The sequence below is a fragment of the Pteropus medius genome, unplaced genomic scaffold (assembly GCF_902729225.1).
Source record: "Pteropus medius unplaced genomic scaffold, Ma_sr-lr_union100, whole genome shotgun sequence".
NCBI classification, from domain to species: domain Eukaryota; kingdom Metazoa; phylum Chordata; class Mammalia; order Chiroptera; family Pteropodidae; genus Pteropus; species Pteropus medius.
Genome location: NW_024344378.1, coordinates 43,718,622 through 43,739,006, shown reverse-complemented (window position 1 = coordinate 43,739,006; position 20,385 = coordinate 43,718,622). Strand labels below are relative to the sequence as shown.

Here is a 20,385-nt window from a genome sequence, read left to right as displayed (position 1 = left end):
ACAGAGTCCGAGTCGTGGGGAAAATGTAGTTCTTAAATCTATGTTTGTCAGCTCTTTCTAGCCAAAAAGTTACAGAGAGAAAGTAACCACAGGACTAAATGCAGATGAAGATGTAAATGACAGTGCTCTTCCCAACAGGAAAAGTCTGTGGAGTTTGCATGAGGAATGATTACCTTGTTGTGTGGCTGCTGATCTTGTCTAGTAAACTTTGAGATGTTAGCCTTCCATCACCCCAGGTGTTTCAGGGGTCAACCTGTCCAAAGACAGCAAGAGTCTGTCCTCTCTGCAGTTCCATTATAGTTCAAGGATTCTGTGATGCTATCAGTTGGTCAGAATGCAAGGTTGCCTGGATACCTCGGGGCGTATTCTTCTTGTGAGAGACCAGAACTGAAAGTTAAGTAGGCTAGGCAACCTCCTCATTTTGCCAAATGTGCTGAGAAAGCAGGTCATGGGAGAACATGGTGGTGCAACTACCCATATCTCTGGGCCAGATCATCTGTCCAGGCAGCTGGCAAAGGGAGGAACCTCCAGCAGAACCAGGGGAAAGAGACACAGGGAGCTGGAGGTGTCTTACCAAGGAATGGGAGGACTAGGGAAAGATAACAAAAACAACGATGTTTGGGATTTACTAAGACAAAATCTGATCAGGTGAAACAGCTCCTCAGAGAGGCATAACCTCAAAATACAAAAAGATAAATTTAATAAATCCATAAACTTCTCTCCAAAGAGGTATAATCTTAAAATACAAAAAAGTTCATTTTGGTAAATCTAGGACTCACTCATAGCAGTATTCTCATACATGTTTACTGAATGTATGAGAACCTCAACTCCCTCATTTGTCCCCAGCCCAGGTGGGCCTCTCCCTCATCCTTTTAGACTGTGGGATCATGGGATAAAGTCACTGGAAGTATTCATTCAAATGAAATTTGGATAATCTGTTAAAGATATTGTAGAAGATATTCCATATATTTCTCCTTATTGGCAGGAAATTTGGACTGGAGAGATGCTCTCAGCAACTTCTGACTCTATTCTACTAGCCCTTTATTCTACTAGCGAGCATAAAGTTACCAAGTGAGCCTCCCAGGTGAAATATTAATACTTCATGCAAAGATTCTTGGGAAATCAAATATTTTTATTCATTTAGTGGATTTCATTTACTCGACAGCCCTTTAAACAACTATAAACAACAGTGACACAAACCACGTGTAAAATGAAAAACAGGTACCCCAAACAGCAACCCTGAGAATAACACATGCATATCGAGAAACAAAACTACAGGGTGCTGACATAACTCTCTTTGAGCATGAAAAGCTTCCTACAAGGCTCCCTGGCAATCAATCCTTCTTCATCCTGGGGCTGATTACTCCAAAGTCTTTGTTCTCTCTTCACATCTGAAGTCAACATGACAAGTTAAGAACAAGTTAGATTAAATCTCCAGTTTATTACATGAGTCCCTAGCCGCTTTGAGTGTGTAGTAGAGGGCTCGATCTACTACAGCGATGGCTGAAGCACACAAGTGGGAGCTCAGCCAGACAGGCCACATGGGCAGACTGTACATATAATTGCCAAGTCCAGCAGCCACAAGACCCAAAGCCATTGAGAACTGACAGGTCAGCCCTTAACTGAAAAATCTGCTGAGAGGGGAGCTCTCGAGCCACATCCTTTAATTTTACAAGTTGGCCCATCGTGGACTCAAATATGCCAAATAACGATATCATTTACTGCCTTTGGAAACCAGTAGTAACAAAATGCTACAAATACCAGAGAACCTGGGGTTCTCTTTCGGCCATCCAGAAGGTGAAGTCAACCGGAAGCTTGCCTGTTGGTCCCTGACCAACTTATCTGCCAGAGGAAAGGCTGGTCGGTGTCCGAGGTGCATCGGGCCCAACCCTGAGGGGTTCCTATTTCCCTTTCGGTGCCTGCTGTAACCTCTTGGCTACAGCAGTGATCAGAGCTGCTCCCTTTCCACTCCCATCTTCTGACAGCATGAACGTCACATCACATCGAGGGGCTAGTTCTTTCACAGTTTCTTGCAATATCCAAGAAAAGCTATGAACAAGAAAAAAAAAGCATCATCGGAACTTATACATGGAATCAGCATATTCATAATTGATGTCAATCTAGTTTGTTCCTTCCAGCTTGTTTCTCAAGGCTCTAGAACAGCTTACACAGCTTCTTAAATAGTCGTTTTAATATAACCTTTTATTGAGCAACTGCTAATGCCAGAGACTATTCTAGGTGTTTCGCATGCAAACATCGAAGTATAATAAACAAAGTTTGAAAATAATTATTACTGTCTTTACTGCATGAATAAATCGATGCTCAAAAGTTAAGAACTTGTCCAAATTTGTACAACTAATAAGTTTATTAGGATTCGAACCATGCCTCTTTTTCCAAACCTCACTTTTTTTGTTCAAATTTTCCCAAAATTTTTATTTTCAAAATTTACGAACCTACAGAAAAGTTGAGAGAATAATTCAGTGAACACCTATGCACTTGCCTAGCCTCACCAAAGTTAAAATTTTGCCTTATTTGCTTTATCCATTCAACTATTTATCTAACTCTCTCTCTATTAATTTACCTCAAAGCACAGAGTCTTAATCACAATGATACTTGGCCTGTCTCAACTATCTTTTGAGACATCAAATTCATTTGAATTGGCATCTGGAAGTCAGTTACCAGGCCAGTATGTAGGATCATAATGTGTTTACCAGAAACCTCAGGTCCTGGGAGCCTGGGCTCGTGAGATGATGGTACAGATGGTGGTCATCTCTGAGGGCCAGCCTGCCAGAGCAGGTTCTGAACCCAACTCTAACACACAACCAGTGGGGGACTGGCCAACTACTGAAGCCCCTTGGGGCTCTGCTGGTTAAGTGGGAGGAGAATGTCTAAGATCTTATTGGAGGCACAGTAACAGTGGTTAGCCTCAAACTTCCCAGGAAAAAGGAGAAAGTGGCTTGGTAGTTACTGCTCAATCATGCCTTTTTTTTTTTTAAGTGTACAATTCAGTGGTTTTTTAATGTATTCACAAGTTGTACAACCATCACCGCTGTCTAAACCCAGAACTTTTTTATCATCCTAAAAATGAAACCCGTACCCCTTACTAGTCACTCTCTATTCACACCAACCGCTAGAAGCCCTCAACAATCACTAATCTATTTTCTATTTCTATAGATTGGCCAATTCTGGAAATTTAATAAAATAGGATCCTATAATATGTGGCTGTTTGTGTCTGGCTTCTTTCACTTAACAATGTTTTCCGAGGTTTGTCAAAGCTGTAGTATGTGTCAGTTCCTTATTTCTTTTTATGAGTAATATTCCATTGTATGGATATCCCACATTTTGTTTATTCATCCATCAGTTGATGGATATTTAGATTGTTTCCTCTAGTGGCTATTATGAATAATGCTGCTATGAACATCACCAAGAGTTTTTGTGTGAAGGTATTTTCGATTCTCTTCAGTAAACCTAGGAATGGAAGTGCTGGGTCATATGGTAACTCTCTGCTTATCCTTTTTAGGAACTGCCAGACTGTTTTCCACCAACAGTGTATGAGGGCTCCAATTTTGTCACATCCTGATCAGCACTTGTTATTGTCTGTCTTTTTTATTATAGTCATCCTAGTGGGTGTGAAATGGTATCTTATGGTTTACATTTGCATTTTCCTAGTGACTAATAATATTGAGCATCTGTCAGTGTGCTTATTGGCCATTGCTAGAATCTTCTTTGGAGAAACATCTATTTAAATCCTTTGTCCAATAAAAAAAAAAAATCCTTTGTCCATTTGTTAATTGGCTTCCTTGTTCTTATTGTTCTTTTAAATGTTCTTTATATAGTCTATTTTTTTTAATTAATTAATTTTTATGGTGACATTGGTTAACAAAATCCAATACGTTTCAGCTGTACACTTTGACAGTATCTTTATATATTTTAGATATAAGTCTCTCATCAGATATATAATTTGCAAATATTTTAGTCTATTCTGTCTTTTCACTTTGTATGGCATACAAAAGTTTTTAATTTTAATGAAGCCCAATATATCTATTTTTTGGTTGCTTATGTTTTCGATGTCATATTTTATACCATTTTCTAATCCAAGGGCACAGAGATTTACACTTATTTTTTTAAGAGTTTTATCGTTTCAGCTATAAAAGGATACTAAGACCATTCAATGGAGAAAAGAATATTGAAACCCTGTTGAACTCATTTATTAGTTCCAATAGGTTTAGTGTGTGTGTGTGTGTGTGTGTGTGTGTGTGTGTGTGTGTGTGTGTGTGTCCTTGATTTTCTATATACCAAATCATGTGATCTGCAAACAAAGGCAGTTTTACTTTTGCCTTTCCAATACAGATGCCTTCCACTTCTTTTACTTGCCTAACTTCCCTGGCTAGATTTCCCCTTGATTTTCCCCTTGAGGTCATATATTTTGGATCTGGTTCCTACACACCTCTCCTTAGATCAAGATTTGACTGAGAAATGTAAATCACACAACCATCTGGAGGCAGTGTTAGAAGCTGTACAATGTTGAATAGCAGTGGCGAGTATGGACATCTTGTTCTTGATTTTAAGAGAAAAGCATCCAGTCTTTCACCAGTAAATATGATATCATCTGTTGGTTTTCACAGATGTTCTTTATCAGGTTGAGGAAGCTCCCTTATTCCTGATTTATTGAGTATGCTTATCTTAAAAGGTGTTATATTTTATTAAATGCTTTGTCTGCACCTATCGAAATGATCATGTGGTTTTGTTCCTTGGTTGAGTCTTAGTTCAATGAAGAGGCTTGTAGGAACCACAACAAAAATATGTAACCTCAAGGAGAAAACCAAGAGAAGATACTCATCAATTATTTTGGACAATTAGCATCATAGGAAGGGCTAAGGATCGAGGATTACAATAATATGTTCATTGTATACATTTCAACATAATTGGAAATTTGTACAAACAAACATGTTAATACTTTTCCTCTTCACCAAATCAAAATGTAAAACATCAAAATAAAAATAATAGTTTTCATCACTGTACTTTTTGTGATATGCTATGCACGCTATACACACTATTTAACTTAATCCTCACAACAATCATTAAGGCAGGTATGATTTTTGTCCTCATTTTACAGATAAAGAAGTGGGGCTCAAAGAGGGTAAGAAACTTGCCCTAGGCCTCCCAGGTTCCAAGTGGTGGAGCCAGGATTCAAACCCACATTGCCTGACAGGCCCTTAATCCTCTGTCCACTTATTCTGAGCTAAGAAAATTATAACTAGCTTGCAATTGACAATGCTCTATGTCATACAAAGTATTCGTTCTCATCACTCCCCTGTGATGTTGGAAGAAAATTTATTAAAAATCATCACTTTTATTTACTGAGCACTATGTGAAGTACTTTAAATGTATCAATCCACATTATTCTCATGAAGCTCTATGAGGTAGAGATTATTACTGCCTGCCTTTTACAGACAAAGAAGCTGGGGTTCAGAAAAGGTGAATACTCCTACATCATACCACTAGAAAGCAGAGCCACCAGGGTTCAACCTTGTCTCTCAGATTCAACTGGGTCCACACCCAGCCTCAGCACCCTCCCAAACCCTCCCTTCTCAGGCACTCACTGAGGGTGCAGCTTGTACAGGGTACCATCCACGCCCACAGTGATCTTCAAGTGCTCAAGTCCCTGGTCTTCCCTCTTTTTCTCCACGATGGCAGCCATGCCAGCGCCACAGAGCTGGGCCGCCCGACGGGACACAGCTCCACACACCTCCTTCACCACGATGCTGTCCTCACATGTGCTGTCCAAGCCGAGCTGCTGCAGGATCCTCCTGACCTGGAGGAGAGCCAGCCTATCGCTGCAGGCAAGCAGAGCAGGATGTCAGGACCTGTTTCTGGGGCCCATGTCATCTGCAAACAAACCGCCTTTTTTTGCAGATGATATGATTTGGTATATAGGAAATCCTGGAACCAGCTCACAGACCCCACCCCTTGCCCCTAGATGTCCTAGCAAGGAGGGAGGAGAAAATGATCCAGACGATGGTTGAGTTGGAATAGAATGCCTTAGAAGCTGAGACTTAAGAAGTTCTGCCACCTCCAGGAAGTCCTATCATCTTTAAAAAATAAAGTGTGAGCACCTCTTATATATTATCTCACTAGGAGCTATTATTAGATCTAGTTACCAGCACAGCAGGTAGCTATTTTTCAGAAGAGGAATCTGAGGTTCAGAGTGCTAGAGACTTGCCCACAGAGAGTAGAGAGCAGGGATTCAAACACACACCTTCTCACACCAAATCGAGTCTCTCCCACTGAACACACCAGCTTCCAATACTCTGGCCTCATTCAATTGGAAGCCCACTTTCCTTCTTTTTAACTTTTTATGATTCTGTGCTTTCCCTTCCCAACTAGACGACATGGTCTTTGAGGGTAAGACTGTGTTCTCAATAGGAGACAGCACAGGGCTGTGTATATTCAATGGGAAAACGAAGAAATGAATATACAATGTACAATCAGCATCTTAGTGAATGGTAACCTGCTAGGACCATAAGCACATGCAGAGAAGCACCCATCATGGAGACAGGTTAGCCTCATGTCTAGACCTGGCTTATCTCACAGTGAACTTACTGAGCTCCCAAGCTAAACAATATGAATGAAGTTATAGCCTTGACTGTTTCAGGTGATACTTAGGGAAGAAGAGTGTTACAAAGAGACACCAACTGAGAAACAAACTCTATGGCCATAGAACAATTCAACAGGTAAATGGGGGTAGAGCCAGATAACAAAATCCTTTTTAGACCTTAAAGATGAGTTTGCATGAGAATATTTAATGCTATAAAAATGTTCATGATGTATTAAGTGAAAAAATAATTTATAAAATACTATGTGCCATATGACCTTGGTTTGTTTTTGTTTTTAATGTTTATCCTTGCACAGAAAAAAAAAGAGCAGAAGGAAATCTATTCAGATGATAACAGGATTATTAGTAATTCTCATTTTCTTCCTTTTGCTTATAAATTAATAATACTGTATAGAAAAAAAAATGGGGGGTTTCTAGTATGTCTAAAAATAAACCCTGAAATTCCCTCCACAGTCTAGCCCTTCACAGTTTCCCTAGTTCTTTCATGTATGTTCCCTTACTAGATCCTCAGAATAATCCTTAGGGTTAAGCAGCAGAGCAATTATTTATCTTGTAAAGAAGGAAACTGGGGTCCAGAGAGGTGAAGCTACCTGCCTCAGGTCACACAGGACAAATGAGTTAAATGGCAGAGATGAATCTTATGCTCAGGCTCTGAGACTGTAAATCCAGGATTCTTCCCCTGAGAATCACTGTCTCATTCATTCAACAACACACTTTGAAATGGCCCGCAGCCAACATAGCACCTACCATCATCTCCTCATTGACACTAGACGGATATGATTTTCTTTTTACTCCATAATTTTTTTTTTTAATGCCTGTAGAAATCAAAGAATCCAAAGCAGACATATTTTGTGTGGCAGAAGCAAATATTTCTGGAGGCATATAGGTCCTGCCAACTTGCTTTGTCCAGGAACAACTTTCTTTGTATTCAGGTCAAAAAAAATGGGGCAAAGATAAGACAATCTGCTTATCTCTGGCACACGAGGGAGAAGCTATTCCCCCTACGCACACAGCAAGAGGACCCCTCTAGCTGCCAAACATGATGACTTTTAACTTGCAACTTTCAAATTTTATGGCTTGAAGACCAGACCAAAAAAGGGTACTGAACATTTGCTAATCAACACTTCAAAAACACAAAACTGTTGCTGCTGCTACTGATTCTACATCTCCTTAGACAACAAGAACTGCTCTGCAACAGTCCATCTGATTTCCCTCATTAAGTACACTGCTCTCATTTACAGAGGGTTTTTTTTCCCCCCAAAGTGATTTTTGGTTTGCTGGCACCTAGCCATAAAGACCAGGAAAATTAAATGAATGAAGGCAAGTTGAGAGAAATTCCAAACATCCAGTGCTGATATGAAAAGCAGTGAAGCTGACATTTGTACATAACTGGTGGTGGTGGAGACTGGAACTACCTTTCTAAAACGGTGTGTCCATAGGGAAATGCTTCTTTTAACCAAATGCTTCTACTCCTAAGGAAATAATTCGCAAGATGCAAATTACTATGTACAAAAAGAATAATTATGGTGTTGCTCAGAATTGCAGAAATCCATAAATTACAAGGTAGATATCCTACACCAAAGGGGAAATTTAGTAAATTATAGTATAGAAACATAACATAACATAATGCAGCCATTTAAAATGATAATTACACCGAAGAGTTGATATGGGGAAGTTTCTCTTTCTAGAAGTATTTCGGTTAATAAATGCGGAAGGAATGATAGCATTAAATTATCATCATCTTACAATCTCTAGTGAAATTATAGATCTAGACAAGGAGCATCGATGACAGCTAACATCGTAAAAGAGAGACAGATAGACAACCCAATGTCACCTGTGAAATATTCTTGTCCAAAATGCAACACGAAATCTAATCATGCATCTGGGTCTAACTACGAGTTTGCAAGAAATATAAGGGACAGAAGAAAATGCTAAGTGCTGCAATCAGCAAAATTTAGAATATAAGAAACTCAGAATAAATGGATAGTTTCTTCATCAAATATATTACAAGGGAGAAAAAGAGAGTCATGGAAATTCTATTGATTAAAAGAGATTTAACAAACATATCGACCAAATGCAATAAATGGACCTTGTTTGGATAATGATGCAAACAGAACCGTAAAAACCATTATTTTTAGACATCTTGGGCAATGGGAACACTGACAAGATATTTTGAGATAAGCTTTATCATTAGCTATTTCAGGCATGATGATGGTACTACGGTTACATATTTTTTAAATAACTCGTATTTTAGAAATATATTTTGAAATATTTATCATTGAATTGCCATAAAATTTCTTTCAAATTAAGCCACCTTGGGAATGGAAAAAGTAGGACTATATAGACTTCGGCCATGAGTGGTCATTATTGAAGGTGGTGATGACAACATTGGGTTCATTTTACTATTCTATTTTTTCATATGTCTAAAACTTTTCATAAGAAAAAATAAGAACCAGAATTATAAGTGAAAATTTCCATGAACAAACACTGAATAAAAAAATATATAGAATGATATGAGTAATGTAATCGCAATCACGAAAGTATGTTTATAAACATTCAAGAACTTAAAAGGGACTATAATATGCAAAAATGAAAACAGCTGTATTTAGTAGTGAGCATATGAGTGATTTTTTAAAAAGACCATTTTTTTTCGTATTATGGATACATTTTCTTTTCAGGAAGAAAAGGCAATCGTTTTCTAGCCTAAGCTAACTCCTGTGTAGTAACAGCTTAGGGACCTTGAGGCCCAGACAGGCTGCTGGCCCCTCACCTGTGTGCATACCCTTGGGCTGTGGTCCTGATGCAGCTGGAGAGACGGGGCAACCCCAGGAGGTAAGCCTCTGCCTGATCTTGGCCCAACTCTGCCCAGCCCTAGCAAGACCATGGCACGTCCAAATCAGGGCCTCTCACACTGAGCAGGTGAACATGATTACATATCACCTTTCAATTTGGGATAGGAACTTGGTTTCAAAGATGCCCCTGGTCCGGAGACGCTCTGAAATCTGCCCGCGAAAGAGGAGACCCTGCTTGGTCAGGTCGATCAGGATCTGCCGCACGATCTCCCCCAGGTACATCCCACTGGTCATCTTCTCATATCTGTTTGTGGAAGAGGAATGAGTTTGGTGAAAGCAGGAAAATCAGTGCTGGTGAATGGTTCCTGAAAGGATCACGGGTCAGGGTGTGGAACATGCCATTGGCATCCACTAGCTCCCTGATTCAGAGTGTTTCAGAATGGGCAGCAGGGCAAAAGAAATGCAATGCCTAAGACAGCATAATGTGGGAAAGCCAGGCTTTGGAGCCATGTTGACTAAGCTAGGTCCCAGCTCTGCCACATACTCGCTGCATAACCTGAGTTATCATCTATGAAACAGGGAGCGTGAAGCACTGACCCCACAAGACTGTTGAGATGGAAGCATCTGGTGTACAATAGGCATTAAGCAAAAGTTAGTCCCTCTCCTGGCCCCAAAGCCAATTCTCCTTGGCTTTATATTACAAATCTGTTCTACTAAAGATTCTTGTTGCTTTGTATTTGAACAAATACAAATCTGTTCCACTAGAGATTCTGCTCCACGAGATGGTACATTTAAACTGTCTGCACACACCAGGAATGCTCAAATAATGTTAGCTCTCTTTCCCCTTTCTACAGGTTGTGAACAATATGAGGGAAGGAGCAAGAGGAAAAGGTGCTTCGTAGCCAACAGGCACTGACCAGGCACTCTGCACAGGTATGTATGACAGTATTAATAACAATGATGCAGAGCTGGAACACCACTGCCTGCAGGGTCAAATGAGAATCAGAAACTATGCGCTGGACTTGTGTTTTCTTAAATGGTCAGGACCTAATGTGGAACCAACATGACACAGACTAATTATGGCAGCAAATTAAATATGTTGCTCCCTTAAACGTTCATTCTAAAAAATATAAGCCTCCAGTGGATTTAGTCACAAAACTAAGAAGGAACTTGCCCCTTAAGAAGAGCCACAATATTTGGATGTCCCCAACTTAGGATTCAGAGATAAATTCCCTTCTTTTGGGGGCAATCTCTAGTTCAGCTGCTCTTTCCACAACTCACCTGCCTTCCAGTAACAAAGACTAGTGCCAAAGGAGGATGAGAAATCACCAGGGCCAGTCTTGCCTTGCCCAAGCCTCTTCCTACACAGTGTAACATTTCCAGTCTGCTCAACTTCTCCACTTGGATATCACCCACCATGGTAAATCTATATTCTGTCAACATCCACTTTATTTTATGTATTAAGACACTGAGTTTAGTTATGACAAAGACCATATGGCCTGATAGTAAAACATTTGCTCTCTGGTCTGTTACAGAAACAGTTTGCCAACCCCTGTTCTAATGGACGGGCTCAGGTTAATTATCAATTCCTAGCATGATAGCTCTATCTCTATCTACTCCTTTCTCTCCTTCTGAAGAAGGTATACAAGAATGCAGGTGAAAATGTACTTTAAAAAAAAAAACATTCCTTTATTTCAGTATTTTTAGTATGACTAATAGTTGGCATACACCGCAAAAGTGATGGTCACCCATGTCGGGACACAATGTCCTGGTTGAAAACCAGGATTCCCACCCTTCACCTGCAGCCACTTCCCTACCCCAGAATAGCAGAGGTCAGCATCCTCTTGAAAGGCTGAGGATGTTGACCTCTAAATTGGACCTACCAGATGCCCATCCCAAAAGGACCCACTGAGTCACCATGTCCCTGCTCTGTGACACCTGGCCCACAGAGAATACACTTTTCAACAGCCTCTGCCGCACTTCCAAAGCTACCGGTAGCCCTTATGATATCTCATGGTAATTTTAAAAAGGCACTCCTTCTTTCTACTTATTAGAAACTCATCATAATATTTTGCTTTCATTCAAATAAGACAGCTCACTGACATCTGATAGAGAGTTCTAATAAATATACAAAGCTACAGTGTCTATGATATGAAAATGGCACCCTCCCCCTGGTAAAGTCATAAACTGCACAACCTGCATAAATGTACAGATCCATTTTCTCACCTCTGTTTGCCAGGATTCAAGGACCCCTCATCCACCTCCTTGTCATATTGGGTCCGAATGTCATTTATGCAGCCATTATCTCCAAATCCTCCCCACTCTGTATTAATGCACATCAGCCCTTTGTCCCCTTCCACCAACTCGATGTTTCTCATCTCTTCCATGTAGCACGCATTGCTGCCTGTTCCTAGAAGGAATCATGAAGAGACTTTAGTCTTAGAAAGGTACCACAAGGTCTCAAACAGGCAGCAAAGTGCAGTACATAGGAATTCCGGCTTAGAGTCATATACAACTAGGTATGGATTCTAGCTTTACTCTCATTGGTGAGTGACTTTAGACAAGTATCTCATCTTTCAAAGGTCCCGTTACTTCATCTATACAAAGGAAATAATGCTTGCCTTATAAATTTGTTATTAAGAAAAAAAATGAGATGCTGTCTATAAGTTTCTTCCACATAGTAAGTATTCGATAAATGGTACCTGTGATATCATCATCATCATCATTGTTAAGCTATAGGCACACAAAGTAAGCTTCCAAGTAGTCTTAGAATTAGCAGTCAGAGCTGGAAGGGATGATGAAGAATCATCTAGTCTTGGATAAGCAAACACTTGGCATCTATAAGCCATCTTCTTCTGCTTTGTCCATGACCTGGCCTCAGAACTATTCTCAACACAACAGTCCAGACAACTATAGTACTCAATTAAATAAGTCTCACTTCTCTTCTCTCCTAGATCTAGCCCAACTCCTCCCACAGTTGAAGAAACTCAAATCCAGACAGAATAAGTAACCTGCCCAAGATCACAAAGTAGGTAAAAGTTAGAATGAACTGAAACTTCTTACATGGCATTGAAGACATCTCCATATATCCCCATCTTCCACCTACAACTCACCTCCAGGAACTCCAGATAACCAACTGGAACAACTTTCCCAGATTCCTTCATTACTTAACCTGTGCCTGTCACTTGGAATGCACTTCATCCCTATCTCCACCTGTTCAATTCCTACCTGTCCCCCCACCTCTTAAAAAGAGTCATCCCACTAGAATCCACCCTTACCCTTAATCACTCTCTTCTCTTCTCCTAGATGTCTAATTCTTCCCCATTCTGTGCACCCTGCCAGCCAGTAAAGGTCAGAGAACAGAGGAAGTGTACATTGGAGCCAACATCAAAATCTAGCTCCTTCAGTCCCAGGCCAACATGATCCAGCTAAGGTCTCCTTCATCCCAGGATAATCTGCTTCAAGGCCCTAATCTGAAAATCCCCTCTTTCTGTGTCACTCTCCTTCTTCAACAGAAAGAACTACCTTGGCTTTGGACCCTTAACAGAGAAAGGTATTAAGTAAAGACTTAGGAATTAGGGGACCTGGAATCCCAATTTTAACTTCATGTCTGCCTTGGACAAAGGGGGCTTCAGAGCCTCTGAATGGAACAATGGCCCCCCACCCCTCGCTATGTTAAAAAAGAACCTCCAAAGGATGAAATGGGACATGCCTGATCACTTACCTGCAATCAGGCCAATCTCACAATTAGGATCTTCATAGCCACAGGTCATCATAGTCCCCACTGTGTCATTCACGACTGCAACTATATCCAGGTCAAACTCCTGCAAAGGAAACAGCTCTACTATAAGTAGAATGTGCAGGCTGAATAGGATCAGGAAGGGCATATCAGCCCAAGGTTTGGGGGTGGGGGGAGGAAGAGGTCAGAGTCACGGGGCTGGGCATAGGACGTTAGAGCAGAGGGCCTGGGGGAAAGGGCTGGGTGAGGCATGGGCCTCAATACCATATCTTACATTTCTCCTCTTGATGGCTTCCCTGAGCATGTCCACCATGTCTTCCCCTTCACAGTCGGTAGCCTTAAAGCCTTTGGTCCATTCAATGAGTGTTCCCTGAAAGAAAGGAGGGGAAATTCATTTTATCAGTAGTTTTCTGGGACCACTACACAACTTCAATATCTAATAGGTAGTTAACTGCTAGTCAGATGTGTGTGCTTTTGACTGCTTCCATTTCTGCAGCCCTAATGCTGGGTCCGGAGGAATCACAAAGCATGGTGCTCAGACAAGGTGTAATAACTGTAACAATTAGTGTTCATTATTGGTTAATTCATGTTCCCTGGCCATGACTGCACAGAACAAAGGCCTGGATCATAGTGACCCTACTTCTAATTTGCCAAGGACAGATTAAGATGTGATTAAAGATAAAGCTACAGAATGTTTATCAAAGCATTGTTCCACAATAAAAAACTAGAGGCATCCTATCATTCCAACAAAAATGGATCTCTTGTCTTGTACATCAATATAAGAAAAATTATAGTCATAAAAAAAGTATACTGTAAGAGAACATTGGATGCTAGAGAAAGATGTTCACCATACACTGTTAAATGAACACACATTAAACAAATACAGGTGGTAATTATTCCATTACTCTTTTAAAAAACCACACACACGTGCACATGCACGCACATGTATCTGGCAAAAATTCTGAAACAACGTATATTCCCTGGGGTTGATATTGGATCTCTCTTGGGTTCTAGATTACGTGTGTCTACATTTTCTAGTTTTCCTAAAATTAGTATGTATAATTTTTTATAATAGTGAGAAAAAAAGTATTCTTAATTTTTAAAAGAAAGCAAAGGACATACTGTTAGCTGGGGGCAGGAATTAGTCTAGCCTCAGACTCTGTAGCATAGATGGGATGAGGGCAGGTAGAGCTGGAGCGTCTAGGCCATGAGAGCTCCTGGGATAAGAGAGGTGGCCAGCAACTCTGATGGTAGAGCCCTCAACACTGTGGACTGGAAGGCCACCTCACCGGAGGCCCTCAGCCCGCGTCCCCGCTGCATTTCACAGTCCTTAGAAAGCTAGGTTCCCTTGGTCCTTTCCTGGTGGATATATTTAGAACATTAGAGATTTATTGCCAATTGAAAAATCTCTCTTATTAGTTGCAATTATACAGAAACAACATCTTTATTTTAAAAGTCCTTTTTTTCTCCCCAGCTATCGGTTATTTTACTCTATAGGTCTCCCTCTCCCTCTAAGCTGTGTCTTCTTGAACCTACCAGAACTTCTGGGAGAGAGAGAGAGAGACCTGGAGGCCCAGTGTCCTGGGTCAAGAGGAGCAGCTGTGTCCTTGCACCACTGATCATTCAGGACTGTGGACAGCTGCACATGGCTCCCTTTCCCCATGGTGTATTAATTTTTAATGGCAGCAGTAATACAGGAATGCATTGCCCTTGTGAAAAATTAAAGCGCTACTGATAAAGTCTCCTTTAATTCCTCATCCCCCCAATCTGAGGTAACCTCTATTATCGGTCTGGTATGAATCCTTCCAGACCTTTTTCTGTTTACATGTATTTTTTAATAAATTCATATGGTGTGTGGACTACTGAAATTTGTTTTTCTCACTAAATAATGTATCTTCTAGACCTTTTCAGGTCAGTTAATGTGGATCTGACACATTCCTTTACTGAGGAAAATACTCCTCAAATATAATTGCACAAAAATAAAATCCATAAAACATACCTGTTGAATAAGTACTATTTTTATCTCCATTTTTTAAATGAGGAAATCAAGGTACTGAGGGGTCAAATAACTTGCCCAAGTTTATGCAGCCAATAACTAGAGAAGCCGAGATTCAAACTGAGGCGATGTGTTTCCAGACCCACCCATGTTCTTAGCTATCATGCTCTGCCTTCTCCCAGTCAGGTAGGTCGTATCTGTGAAGCGCTTGGAATGATGTCTGGCACAGAGCCAGCACAGCAGATGTGTTCATTAAATGGAAATCAAGTAATGAATGAATTCCACATGATTGATATACTATAGTTCATTTATTTAGTCACTCTCCATTGCCAGACATTGTGCTATTTTTAATTTTTCATTATTAAAAAGCAGTGTTGTAGTGAACATCGAGAAATGAAATCTTGAGATGTTCTGGCTCTTAGCATTCTGGCATTTTTAATTTTGAGAGACCAGCCTTATTACCAGACAATTCGGTCTTTTGAACATCTTTCTCCCTGTCCTCTGAAGGACTGGAGCAGGATGAGGAGGCCTCTGTTTTCATGGTGTTCTAAGAGCCCTGGAGAGCTCCGTTTCAGTTCAGATTGTGCACCTACCCATCAGAAGAGATCTACAGGCCTCGATTTCCTCATATGAAAAATAAAATAGGGTAGAAAGCAGAGTATAAGTCACACAACAAGGTTAAATACTATTTCTTGTTTTTTCGGGGGAGGGGTTTGATTATATATATGTAGGTATACTGTGTATTATAGCCAAAATGGTTCGAAACCACTGGCGTTGGGAGTGTGCCTCCTGGACTCTGAGCCCTGGTCCCCACAGAGGCAGGATGCAAGAGCCCAGCTCTCAGGCCAGTGTGCTGGGTTGGAACCCTCCACCACTGGTTACAAGTGTGGCATCTTGGACAAGTTACTTAACCTCTCTGTCCCTCCATTTTTCTCAACTACAAAATGATGATTAAAACCTATGTATATGTACAATGGAATACTATTCAGCCTTAAAGAGGAAAGAAATTCTGATGCATGGCCACAACATGGATGAACCTTGAGGACATTATGCTGAGTGAGATAAGTCAGTTACAAAAGAGCATAGTATGATTCCACCTATACGAGGTACCTAGTCAAAGTCACGGACAGAAAGTTGAAAGGCGGTTGCCAGAGGCTGGGGGAGGGAGATTTGCCAGAGGCCTATTTAATAGGAACAGAGTTTCAGTTTGGGAAGATGAAAAACTTCAGAAGATAGATAGGGTTAAGGTTGTACAACAATCTGAATGTACTTAATTAAATGCCACTGAACTGTATACTTAAAAATAAAGTGGTAAATTTTATGTTATGTGTATTTTACCACAATAAAAAATGGTAAAAACACAATACAACAAAACAAAAACAGTGTATTACCTCATGAGGACATTGAGTGGATTAGGCAAAATCTTAAGAAATCTTTGGTACTATTCTTCTCATTATTATCGTCATGAACTCTGGTTGACTTGTTCTGCTACCAGAGTTCTCCCTGTAAGTTCAGGAGTGGCATCCTGCTTTTATACCTTGGTTGATGTGAGCCTCTCAGAGAGAGAGCGAATTCCATACTCCATGAGCTGGTGAATGGTGTTTTAATCCAAGAATTTTAAGAAAGACCTTGTGCTATATGTTTCTAAGTTATTATGAATAATGCATTTAAATTATTATCTTTGATATTCTTTAGTCAACTAAATAAGTCACTATGTGATAAATTCCTTCTGAGAGTCTAATGTCGGGAAAGAAAGGCATTTCTTCTGATACACTGATAAGCTTCATTCATCAGACAATAAAAACCTTACCACCCATTGTGTTCCCCTGTTTATGCTGACTACCCAGAAAGACACAGATAATATTACTGCCTGAGTGTTATAGATGGCCTTAACCATCTTTCTATCTCTCCACAATATGATTTGACCTCTCTTAACAGTATTCTTACGTATGTGTCCCTTTAACGTATACTACCCTCAATTCTTTTGTGAACTTCAATCTAAAAAATAATAATGAAAATGCAACACAATAAATAGAAAAAATTAAAGTTAAAATTCTCAATCATATTTTCCCAGCTGCTCTGAACCTAAGACCCCCTAAATAAAATGAACAGTGCCTCAGAGTTACCTTGAGATCCCCCTGGTGGAAGAGGGATGCCCATGGGGCAGGCTGCAAGTCCGGTGGGCTGTCTTACCTTGTCAATGCTTGTCTGCCTGCAGGGAAATGAGAACGTGAAGCCCAAGGGCAGCGGGGCTCCCTTGAGGCCCATGTAGTCCAGGAAGTCAGCGATGCACTGCACAATGTGGTCAAACAGCTGCAGGGAGAGAGTGGCAGTCACACAGGGTCGGCAGTAATACAGGGTGGCTGGCTGGTACCTCGGAACGCAGGACCCCCAGCCTGGCGTTTACCTCCTCACCGGTGCCCTGCATGACCTCCAGAGGGACGGCAAAGATCTTGTGGTACATTCGCACTGACCTCCGTCCACTTCTGACCTTCACCAGGAGGACTCGGAAGTTGGTTCCCCCCAGATCCAGGGCGAGGAACTTCCCCTTCTCTGTAGCAGAGAAAATGGGGGCTGCATTCCACCAGCATGCACAAAGCAGGGACTTGTGTGGAGGTGTTGGGGGGAAGAGGAGATGCAGAAAAGAAGCAGACTCAGCCCTGCCCCCCTGGGGCTCATGGGCCAGAGGCATGTGGTGGTCACTGAGCAGTGTCAGAGCACTGGGCAGGCACTTTGAGCCTGTCTGAGGCTCATCTGATTTTTCTGGTATTTGGTAAAGGTCACACATGATATTTACACTCAAGGAGCTTCTGAGAGTGAGGCTACCAGGCCAGGCTACCCTGACTGCACAGGAAGGTGATTCCATCCTGTCTGTATGGCAGAGAGGAATTGTGCATCCACAGCATGAAGCAATTCTTCCTGTACCTGATCTCCCCTTCCCCAGATTCCTACACCCGCACCTGACTAATAAGAAACCATATCAAGTCCGACCCCCAGTACCATCAGGGCCTCTCACTTCAACATCGCAGAGCATCATAGTCTGTTCCGTGAAGCCTTTCTGCCTCACTCACTCTGCTCTAGCCACACTGGTCATTGCACTGTGCCTCGCACTTGCCAAAGACCTCATGCCCAGCCAGCTCTCTCGCCCCTTGTCCTGCTATTTTTCTTCATAGCATCTGTAATTACATGGCATAATACCACAGTTTTTATTGTCTGCCAGCCCAACAGAACATCAGCTCCACAGGGGCAGGGACCGCGTTTTCCTCACTGCTCTATCACTGTGCCTAGACCACAGCCTGACATTTAGTAGGCTCTTAATGAAACTTTGAGGAATGAAGCCAGGAAGATAGAAGGGTAAAGGAATGACTAATTGGACCGTGTCTTTTACTGCTCTCAGTTTTTTTTTCCTTATGTAGACTCGAAGGATACTGGCTCTGGAAAAGATCTTTGTTGTTGAGAGATTCAAAGTACAGCCGTGTGACCTTGACTACGTCATCTAACCTCTCTGAGTCTCAATTTTGGCATCCATAAAATGTGAATCATTCTCTCTTTATGTAATACACAAGTGGTTGTGATGGCAAAATGAAATTAAAGGCTCAAAAGCAAACTACTAGACATAAAGCATTATACAAAGTTCATGAGGTTCAAGAGGTGAACTTCCTTGTCTAAAGTACTGACTCCATTGCTGAGTGGCTACTCTCTGCTGATCACAGAGGACCAGGAGAAGAATCAGGGGTTGGAAAAATCAGGACCAGAAAGTGACGAGAAGGGAGAGCAAGAGACCCAAGTCTCAGGAGAGAAGAGAGGCAGAGAAGTTGGCGAGAAGACAAGTCAGACAGCTCCAAGTATCCAGATAGCAACTCCTGGAGACAGCATCTGGCTCTTCTGCTTGCCAACAACGTGGGGCACACTCCACGTTCTCAGTTACACAGATACACACACATACTCTGAGTACTTTAACTATTCTTTCACTGCAAATTCCTTAGATCAACCACAGCAAATAGACTCAGGAGTATCGACCTTCTACCCTTCTCTACCTCCCTCCATTACAGACATGAATCCAAAGCTCTTAAAACAAAAAACCTAACTGCATTTAAAGAATTCTGATGGGAGCTCTGGGTGACTCTTCAGAAAAAGGAGCTGTGCACGGCCCACCTGTGCCATCTGGCATCCCGCAGACATAGGTGGGCAGCATCTTGACTGTGGCCAGTGGGTGGGTGTCCCTCTTCAGCCCGTACTCGAGCTCAGCCCGCATCTTGTCCTGCACACCCACAAGCTGCTCTTGGGTCAGTCGGAACAAAGCCAGCACCCTGTCAATCTGCTTCCGCTTGGCCTGCACGCGGGAGGCCACCGCTGTCACCATGGCGGCCCCTTTGGTGCTGCCACTCTCTGACAGGAGGAAGCGGACGTCACAGTTTGGGACCAGTTTCCTCACCACCTTGTGCAGGCGTTTTGGATATCTGAAGGTAGGAGTGATGGAACAATATGTAATAATCATAAAGGCCCAGGCCTGGTCAGTGGGAACAGACACAAGTGTAGCAGTTGAATGGGGTCCTGGGGAGTCCTGCTGGGCCAGGGCTCACCCCTTTAGTTGCTGGATGGAAGGGAAGGAGGGAGGTGACCAAGGGTAACTAGGGCAGCTAGAGCAATTGGATGGGACTCTTGGGAAGCTCAAAGAAGTATCTATTTTATCACTAATATGTTAACCAGTTGGGCAGATGCACACATAGGGCATGTTCAGTATTAGCTGAACATCATCTCTGCCCAAAGGGGAAGAGTTCTGTCCCTAGCTCTTTCCAGGGTGTGTCCACCTGACTTCCATTGCCATCTCTGTTAGACAGAGGGTCTTTCACTCTCCCTCCTCTGGGAAATTTTCATTTCGCTGTTTACCTACCAGTATCCTACATTGAACTTGGCAACCTCTACCATCCCAATTTTTTCCCATCTATAACTGGGTGTATCTTACTTTCCAGTCTTACCATATAGTAGGTATTCAATAATAATGGACAGATGGATAGGTGGATGGACAGGTGGATGGATGGCCTAGTCAGGCAATTGGCTTTAGCTGAATATTTCTTTAAGAATGCTCCCCTAAAGCAACACAGCCAGCAAGATGAATGTAGTCTCCACGTTCACTCTTTCCCCTATATTCCCAGAACCAACAAGAGATGGTTGATTCCAGCATCCAGAGAAGCATAGTTTCAAGGGACTCTGTTCCAGGGGAGACTAATTTGTAGGGGGT

General features: G+C 41.7%; 1 protein-coding gene across 2 annotated transcripts in view; it reads right to left on the bottom strand.

Annotated features, from left to right (window-relative positions):
• Positions 1 to 1,111: 1,111 nt before the first annotated feature.
• The window catches only part of HKDC1 (hexokinase domain containing 1), a 42,065-nt gene continuing 22,791 nt past the window's right edge, over positions 1,112 to 20,385 (bottom strand). The window contains exons 10-18 of one of the 2 annotated variants that reach the window (XM_039871985.1): positions 19,299 to 19,603; positions 17,551 to 17,696; positions 17,337 to 17,456; positions 13,422 to 13,517; positions 13,133 to 13,232; positions 11,635 to 11,818; positions 9,557 to 9,712; positions 5,604 to 5,837; positions 1,112 to 2,049 (exon numbers count right to left, since the gene is read on the bottom strand). In XM_039871985.1, coding sequence (XP_039727919.1) covers positions 1,902 to 2,049; positions 5,604 to 5,837; positions 9,557 to 9,712; positions 11,635 to 11,818; positions 13,133 to 13,232; positions 13,422 to 13,517; positions 17,337 to 17,456; positions 17,551 to 17,696; positions 19,299 to 19,603 — 1,489 coding nt within the window. In that variant the 3' untranslated portion in view covers positions 1,112 to 1,901. The remainder of the gene's footprint in view (positions 2,050 to 5,603; positions 5,838 to 9,556; positions 9,713 to 11,634; positions 11,819 to 13,132; positions 13,233 to 13,421; positions 13,518 to 17,336; positions 17,457 to 17,550; positions 17,697 to 19,298; positions 19,604 to 20,385) is intronic. The other variant, XM_039871986.1, reaches the window with a different exon arrangement.